General features: G+C 38.2%; 1 protein-coding gene across 1 annotated transcript; it reads left to right on the top strand.

The window, feature by feature from the left end:
* The first annotated feature begins 6,448 nt into the window (after positions 1-6,448).
* LOC139711580 (uncharacterized) lies at positions 6,449-9,060 on the top strand. Its single transcript, XM_071623462.1, has 3 exons — positions 6,449-6,542; positions 7,286-7,363; positions 7,904-9,060. The coding sequence occupies exons 1-3, from the start codon at positions 6,449-6,451 to the stop codon at positions 9,058-9,060; spliced, it is 1,329 nt and encodes a 442-aa protein (XP_071479563.1).
* Positions 9,061-9,493: the final 433 nt, after the last annotated feature.

Below are 9,493 nucleotides of genomic sequence, written 5' to 3'. Positions count from 1 at the left end.
GCTGAAGATGTCGTCTATGTGTTAGTTGGGAGGTCATTGTGGTCCCTAGTCTCCTGGATGTTGAATGTCATGGGTCACACTTTCATAGCAATACAGGCTTTGGGATAGCATGCTTTCCGTTATGCTGAGGAAATGGGTCACTCATGATATAAATGTATGTTATGTGAGTAAAGAGAAACTAAAGTGGCAATTCAGAGAATGCTTAACCTATAACATAGACAAATATGACATAAAATTGTGACCTTTTTAACCCCTTCCATACAGGAATCTGGTGGCCTGTGTATTAAGTCTATGGGGATTTCAGAATTCAGTATGCAATGGGTTGAGTCACAGTAAGACCCTGATAAGACATCTCAAAATATTAATCATGGACACTGCTCTATGATGAGGCTTTTCCAGAACTGGTATCTGTTGTTCATTTTGGGAATGAAATGTTACCAATCCCCTGAATCTGCTAAGTATAAAAATTGCCATAATTTCACACCTTTTTTTTCCAAATATGGTCTCCTTTTCTCCTTTCATAATTTCAACAAATGTTGTATTGTACTGACATGAAATGAAAAAGAAATCACCCCTCACAACCTAAGAAAAAGAAAGAAGATATTTTGTCTCTCTTGGCTTATATGATAAACAACTTTAATATATATTTTGTACTTTCATGGAGATACAAATATATCTCTGTTTGTGCCCACTCATAGGTGCACAAAAATGCTCTTGTTACTACATACTTTATGTAAACTCATCCCATATAAGCACAGTATATTTGTCTCAAAATAAATTGAGGACAACAAATTCTTGATTTCAATCAGCAAAGGATATATTAAAAAAACCTTGGTTCACCTTGTTGTTTCTTTTCTGAATGCTCATTATCAACGTGTTCACTTTAGCTGATCAGTGTACTGTTTTTTGGACAATGAATGAAACCATGCAAATAATTGCTTTCTTTATTGGTCCTTTCAGCGCTTCAAGGAGGTATTTTGTCAGTGGTGGTGTAGCTTATACCACTCAATTTGGATAATGACATATTCTTTCTCCTGAGGGTTTGGTGACTTGACTTTGCAGCTTGGATAGGTCCATTGTTGCTACTCTACTGCCACTGAAGCAATGCGTGAACGTGAAAAAGATTAGCGGGACTCTAATTAGGTTAAGATCTTTCATATTGTTTCGGGCTGATCGAAAATACTGTCATGAATATTTGACAATATATATTTTGTCCAAAATTATATATATGAGAGCTTATCTGGCCCTTGGGGCTGAGTATATTTAATACCAAACACAACATGCAAAACAAAATTTGTATAGTGTACCATTTACATAAGGGGGGGGGGGATTATCATGGCCAAATGCATACTAAATCACTCTAAAGAATACCATGCATTGATACATTTTTGTAATAATCAGGATACACTGTTACTAATTAACTTCACTTTGAAAATTCAGTATAAAATTGAATGTTAATTCTGAGCTGTGAAAACAAAACTGGTAACATCTAATATGAGTGATAAAGGATAACGTCTTCACCCATTCCTCACAAACATTCTGAAAGGTCCATTGTCTTTGCACAGGATCGTGCATCCCCCCCCCCCCAAAAAAAAAGTAATGGGGTTAATGCTCCAATTTTCCTGAGACAAGGTAAACGCAAAGCTAGGTCTCGTCCGCATATCGCAGTTTGTATCATGGTGTTTTTCAATTAAGTTCATGGACCTTTTCAGAGATACCAACCTGTCACTTACAAGATACATATTATTCAGCTTGGAAAAAAAAATGTTAAGGTGAAAAAACATATTTCATCCATTCTGTATATTTTTCATTAATTGTTTTTTTCAATAAAATGCTATTGCAATTGGTGGCTTTTTTTGTTTTTGTTTTTGGTGCAAATTTGGTGGTTATAGATCAAAGCTGTGGAAAGTTATTTAGAATGCACAATACTATTTGTACAGTGTTTATTAGGTAAACTTCACAATTTGACCTTCGAACTTGTCGCACTTCATCCACATTTGAACTTGATTGACATCTAATGGTTATGAATCTGTGGTATGAGCTTGGTGGTCATAGCTCAAAAAGCTGTGGAAAGTTATTGAGAGTATACCACAATACTCTGAGTACAGTGCTTACCAGGAAAAAGTTCATTGACATTTTGACCTTTGACCTTGTCAGACTTCACCCATATTAACACTTGACCTGTGGTATGAGTTTGGTGGTCAGAGCTCAAAGCTGTGGGAAGTTAAAGAGCGAGTACAACAAATTGTTGACGACGTCGACAACAAAGTGAATATAAACGAGAAAATATTAGATATGCATTTATTTAAAGTGTAGCTTCTTGACACATTCAAAGATGACACACACATCAATCTAATTTCATATTGTTGAAACTGTTTCAATTTATTTATCATCTTAAATGTTTATTCGCAAAGTCTGGCACATACATTATGGGACTTTACAAAATGTTACAATATTGCCCATCTGTTGGATTTTCTTTTTAAATAGATACATCATGTCACAGTCTAGAGGTAGTGTTTTTTTGTTTTTTTTAAACATCACAATAAAACATGGTTCACTGCAAATTGGGTCTTTCAAAGTGATATTTGAAAAGGATAAAGGCACCATTTTTTTTTTAACATCACATCACAGTTTAGAGGTACAGCGAAGTATTTTTAAACATTATAATCAAACACAGTTCACTGGAAATTGGGTCTTTCATAGTGACATTTAAAAAAGGATAAAGGTACCATACTGCAGTACCAGTATTTGTGTCATTCATGTTGCTCATGAGTGCTACTGGAGATAAAGATCCAGGGTTTCTCTAACGTCAAGTCTACTCGATGAATGAGGCTCAAAATACACACGCATGTGATTGCAGGCTGTCAGAGCACAATAACTCAGCCATATGGACAATTCCATAACATATGGGGACACAGATGCCAAAACATTAAAAATGATATTTGTTTCAAATACTTCATATTTTCAGACAATACTCGGGGTTGTAGTTTTAAAATCATCACATTTTTCCATGAAGGCAGCCATTCAGATTTTCAAAATGGCTGCCAAAGTATTGTCTACAACTTAATGGTAAAAAGGGCATCGACACCTAAATTACTCTCAGTATATCTACTTTACTAGTACTCTAAATAACAATCTTTTATATGTATGGAGTTATCACAGAAGGCTTTAACAAAAAAAGAAAGAATAAGAAAAACAGAAGATAGGGCTGGTTGCATTTATGTGACAAAAAACCTTTTAGTTTGACCATGATGGCTGTAACATCATTTACTGAAAACTAGGATTTTGTTAACTTTATTTGGCACAAACGATGAGCTGTATGTTATAACTTAGGATTTCTTAGGTATGGCCAGATGCATTCCTTTTAATACCAGAAATAAGAATATTCATCATACCGTCGAGTCAAAATGGACTCTTCAAAATGTGTAATGTCAGATACAGAAATGTCAGATACCAGTATGTAATGTCAGTTACCATGACAACAAATTATAAGGCAAAATCTTTGACCTTAGGCCATGTCAATACCTCTGACAAGTCATAGGTATCAACAGAGCGTAGCAATCATCTTCATTAATTACAAAATGATGTCATCACCATGGCCATACAGGGGCGGATCCAGGAATTTCGTAAAGAGGGGGCGTGTTTGCAAAATTAAAGGGGGGGGGGGGGCGCACGCACCCCTCCCCCATTTTTTTTTCTTTTTATTTCTTTTGTTTCAACAAAAAATAAAGGGGGTGCGTGCGCCGGTTGAGGTCCTCCCTGGATACGCCCCTGCCATATGCCCATGGACACATGTTTGTGCTTTTGACTTTAAGCTTAGCACAGTTCTTAGGTTGAATCCTCTAGAAGTTGAGGTTTCTCACTTGTACTTTACTCGTATTATGCACCAACATTATGACATAGTGAATTCAAAGTCCTACGGAATAATAAAGCAATCATCAATTCAAAAGTTTTGCGATCAATGACATTGTGGTTGCATGGCAACTGCCATTCCTTAAAACTTAGACTTAATGATAGTGTATGCTGACAGTTTTACACTCTTTGCATGGTAACTGCCTTAAAGTGCAATTCATATATACCGGTATATATTTCTATAGAAGCTTTAGGTAGCAACGTTTCTTACTTAGGCCAAACTCATGAACACATGGGCATTTCCAAGGTAAAAGGGTAATTTCAGGGATGTCAGGTTATTTACTGTTTCCAATATGCATTACCCTCCAATACAATGTGATCTCTGAGAACACTTAAATTAAGAGATAACTTTGCCCCAAAATTTACCCTAAACAATTAATACAATGGAATTTTTGCCAACATAAAAATGTTGGGCAAATGTATGTTATGTTAGACTGACATCTACAAGTATGTACTACACTTGAAGGTCAAATGATAAATGTTCATTAAAAATTTGTTTTGCAACTGAATGGCCTGATGTTAAATAGAAAAGATAATAGCAGCACTGAAATCCTATTGAATGCTGTGTTTTATACTATCTATAGACTTAGTGGTGAACATACATTACCAGTACATAGACTGGCAAAACTGTCACATCTTTGTCAATTTACATACTGTAAAATGAGGAATTTTCGCGTGCACTTTAATTTTGCGAATTTCGAGAGCGCCAAGATTCGCGAAATTAAAATGCACGCGCAAGTCCTTCTTTACACTTTATGCAATGAACGCCAGTGGCACTTCGCGAAAATTTCATGCCACGAAAAAGGCTGTCGGTTCCAATTCGCGAAAAATTCATGCTGCGAATATATCATGTTTTACAGTAACATATGTTCACCATTAAGTCTCGTAGGACGCCTGGTTCTGAATGTTAAAGATATGAAGCCTATGGACACAAAAAACCTAACAAATAAATCCCCAAACTCTACAGTCATTCATATTTCAAAGATTTCAATGACACGATTTGCATTCTATATGTGAATCTTGCCCTTAGGCGATGACAATATTGAAAGGGATACTGAAAGGAAAGTGTGAAGGTTGTGAAAGAGAATAAACCTTATATTCCCAGATGTATTTCAAATTACAATTGGGATTGCTTTACTAGTAGCTTTCCAGGGTAGTTACTTGTAAACAAAGCAATCAATTCTTTACTGAAATTGATGCTTTCCAGAAATCAGTGTTTCGCCACAATTTTTTATCTAATTCTACATATGATAGGTAAGTTTCATATAAAACAGAGAAGAGCTTGTAGTTACATCTACAATAGCTCACAGTTGATTGATTACAGTTGGTATTGCCAAATCATTTAAAACTGTGGAAAAAAAAACAACACACAAGTCCCTGGTACAGAACGTGTATGCATGATACTTTACCTCAATCGTCAAAGATGTCCAAAATCCCATAATATTAACAAGGAATGCCACAAGAGGGGGCTATTCCAATTCAAAGCACAGCCAACATGGGTGATTGCACTGAACTGCACACATTATTCCATTACTATGTGAGTATTTAGTGTGAACTTCTGGTGCAGAGAAGTGTACACAAGCTGAATAACCATGTATGCTGCCCTCTATTGGTTTCATGGAGTAGAAATGAGCTAGTGTCAACACACTTCCACTGACTACATGGCTGCCTCCATGTAGAAACTTTGGGGCATGAATTTTGAGCTAAATTTGTGGATTCTTCAGACGTTTTTATGAAGTGTACTGTACGACTTCCTGGTGCATCATATATTTAATGGAACAGGAATCACATGATCACCACAATGATAAGGAATAAAGGTTGAGAATACATCAGGAAACGACAAACAGGTGATTAAACATAAAATGCAGGGGCTCAGCATGATGGTATTTGTGGGCATTCAGTGCCCTACACTTGAGCACTTGTGTTGCTCAGTGTAGTCCTGTTATGTTGTGTGTGTACATTTGTGTATAAATGTGTACATCACTAGTAAGTTCTCCTGCATGATTTATTAACTGAATATCATGTTGTCAGTTATCTACAAGTCATCTATCTGTACATCACTTAAAACCAGCCACTCTATAACACAAAAACACTAACCTGTTGCATCTTTATCTGGAAAATGACAGCCTGGCTGCCAGAGTAGGGCCTACTTCTCAGTACAAGAGAAGGTAAGGTAAGTCACAGTTGGACACCTGCGGTACTTTTCTTTGCTGATGAAAAACAGATGAAGTTGATGACAGGTACGAATGGCTCAAACATACACAAGTATAGATAATCTATGGAACAATTTTAGGAGATGTGGCTTTGATGATTTTTCATTCATTATAATTTTATTTATCTTTTTTTAATAGGAGACAATGTAGTGGTCCATACAAAATTCCTAATTGTCAAATTGATTCTTTCAATATGCATATATTTCCTCTGTAACAGAACTAAACATGATAGCAATATTTTACTCTCTGTGACAATGTAAATGCTAAATTATAGGTATATAACATATCTTTTCAGGATTCAATGAGCATAAGGTGAACCACTCATGGGATATCTGGCATGGAGCAAAGAACTTAGGGAAAAGGCTGACCAGGCCCCATCAGCGAAGATCTGGACTCCTGCTCCTTGGAGAGGGGAGAGTACTTGATAGTATGAGCAGGATCTCCATTAGTCCTATACAGTGAGCACGGAAGAGGCCTCGAGGATCAGGCATGTGATCCTCCCGTCTTCACTTTTCAGTTTAAGGTGCTACATATCCTATAATGGGGCCAAATATCACTAAAAATTGTAATTTGAGATTTTGATGGCAATGTAATATTGAACTATCAATAGATCTACAAAAAAAAAAAAAATTAAGTTTCAAAATTTCACTCTAAGTGTGTAAAAAAATTGATTTAAAGGTAATGATTCTTATTGTTTTTTAACCTGATCGGCAACTAGAAACAATAAAAATACAAAGAAATTCAAACTGTTCTAAAATCATTATTTTTTATCCAAATTTCACAAATGACATATCAAAATGAAGGGCAGAGCTGGGCTCTTAGAGGCACTGAAAAACAATATGCTGCCATCTAGTGGGAGGAATGTGACAGACAAGATCTCTCTCTGTCCCATGCCTTTGCTGTGGCTCTTCATATGACCTTCAGTTTCTGCCGTGATATCGCTGTATTCGAAATAAAACCACTATCATGGGAAAAAGCAAGGGCAGCTATTACAAGAAAAAGGGTTTCAGGGGGATTTCAGCATATGTTGTGAAGAAAATGAAGCTTGGAGCAGCCGCTACACCTGAGGAGGACACTGCTTCCAGGAGAAAGCTTTCTTCACAACACAGTCCCACACAGACTTTTGTGTGCTGAAAATCCCCCAACCCTGCCCGATCCAGAGCCTGAGAACATCACTGTCAACAAGCGGCTCCTCGGTAAAGCTCTTGAGGAATTCAAGGGCCATTCTTGCCCAGAAGGTGATTGAGCTTGCATTGTTTATCATTTAAATTATAGATGTTGTAATTGTTCAATGTCAGTGCAGTGTTCATGAACAGACTTGGTCAATTTAGTCAACAGTCAGAAAGAAAGGAAATGTCAGTAAATAAACTACTGTCTGCAGTATCTTTATTTTTTAAACGCAGGCCATATCCAAGGTTCTGACTCTGATAAAGTAACAACTCGCTGCTAATATTTGATCAGATAGAATGTATGATTAGATTCTCTAGTAATTTTGTTTTATCCACATAATTTGTAGGTAATTTATTTCATACTATGTCAGGGAAAGCTCACACCCATTTGTCATGCCAGGATTATTGTGACATGGCTCTGTGATGGTATTATGATGGTTAGACCTAGTGGCTATTGTATTTCTAGATGCAAAGAGAGCAGGTAAGAATGTTATCATTAGGATTAACATATTAAAGTATTCTTTTTTATTGTCATATCCTTTCCTTCAGTTCTATATAAAGTACAAATACTACAGTACATAGTTTGCATATTTCTTTCATTATATGCAGCTTTCCTGCAGATTGACGAGGCTGACCAGCCACGTAATGGACTGTGCAGCACCCTTGTCCTCCGGTGCTCCATCTGCAAGATGGAGCACACATTCAGAACATCACCAAATGTAGCAGGGGGTGCCGGACAATCTGCAGCCATCAATCGGCGGTCAGTACTTGGAGCCATGGAAGTGGGACTCGTGCTGGATGTGGCAGTATCTTATGATGGCATGTGGCATAAAAGGGGCTTTGTATCTAATCATGGGGTGGGGGTAGTTATTAGCATGGACAGTGGGGAGGTCTTAGACAGGGAGGTATCATCTAAGGTTTGTAGGGAATGTAAACTAAAGGAGGGGTGGGATAGGGATACAGAGGAGTATAGAAACTGGTGGGAGGGGCATAAGGACAACTGTTTGGGAGGGCATAAGGGATCTAGTGGGAAGATGATGGAAGTAGATGCAGCAGTAGCAATATGGGGTAGGTCAGTAGATAAACATAGGCTAAGGTGTAAGTACATGGTTAGTGATGGGGATAGTAAGGCATTCAATTCAGACGAGGAAACATATGGGGAGGGTTATAAAGTAGAGAAGTTAGATTGTGTAGGGCATGTGGGGAAGCGTATGTTTAATCATTTGGATAAGTTTATGAAGAGCGATAGCCATAGTCAGGAGTTTAGGAAGTTGCTAAATAAGCGGGGGGCTGGACGTGGGACAGGGTGTTTACATGGTAATGTGGATGAGGGGACAGTGGGTAGGCTTAGTAAGTTATATAGAATAACAATTCGTAATGCTAGCAAGGGGATAATTAGGAATAGTGAAGAAAAGGCTAGGGCAACACAGGATTTGCAGCGGGCAGTATTGGCTATTCTCTATCACAGCTGTAAAGTTGATGATAAGATCCGCCACCAGTACTGCCCTAACGACGATTGGTGTGAGTACAGAAAACATGGCAAGATGGAGGACAAGGACCACCATCTTGATGGGCGGCTCCTTGAGCCCCTCTTGCCTGTGCTCCAGGGACTCAGTGATGAAAGTCTTCTCTCGAGATGTCTTCCAGGGTACACCCACAACCAGAATGAAGCCTTCAACCAGCTCATCTGGAAAAGGTGTCCCAAACACGTATGGAGGACTGCCAAAGTTGTTCAAAAGGACATACTTGTACATCACTCTCTTTAGACACTGTGTAGTGTGTGTAACAAGCTTACTTTCCCTTTGAACAGGTGATGGAAGAAACGACAGCCAAGGCCACAGCGCCCAGTACCTGACTTACACATTTATGGACCACCAGACCCTGGACGTAATCCACATGGAATTCATGGATAAGAGAGAGGCTGCAATGAAAAGTCCAGTAATGGAAGCAAAGGCTTTCGTCCAGGGTAATGGAAGAAACGACAGCCCAGGCCACAGCGCCCAGTACCTGACTTACACATTTATGGACCACCAGACCCTGGACGTAATCCACATGGAATTTATGGATAAGAGAGAGGCTGCAATGAAAAGTCCAGTAATGGAAGCAAAGGCTTTCATCCAGGGTCTGGCAGCCATTTGCCAAAAGGGGCTGGAGGTGGCCGAAGTGATTACAGATGCCCGCTCCTTGACAGCAAAGGCT

Source organism: Diadema antillarum, unplaced genomic scaffold (genome assembly GCF_040938485.1).
Source record: "Diadema antillarum isolate AM-2024a unplaced genomic scaffold, OU_Dant_1.0 scf00000040, whole genome shotgun sequence".
Classification (NCBI taxonomy): Eukaryota; Metazoa; Echinodermata; class Echinoidea; order Diadematoida; family Diadematidae; genus Diadema; species Diadema antillarum.
The sequence above is the reverse complement of the archived record's forward strand: the minus strand, read 5'-3'. Positions and strand labels throughout refer to the sequence as shown.

Excerpts from the sequence above, each read along its gene's own strand:
- LOC139711580 (XM_071623462.1), top strand. The coding sequence starts at position 6,449 with ATGGGATATCTGGCATGGAGCAAAGAACTTAGGGAAAAGGCTGACCAG. Across the intron at positions 6,543-7,285 it reads TGCTCCTTGGAGAGGGGAGA|AGCCTGAGAACATCACTGTC; the intron begins GTACTTGATAGT and ends TGCCCGATCCAG. Across the intron at positions 7,364-7,903 it reads GGGCCATTCTTGCCCAGAAG|CTTTCCTGCAGATTGACGAG; the intron begins GTGATTGAGCTT and ends CATTATATGCAG.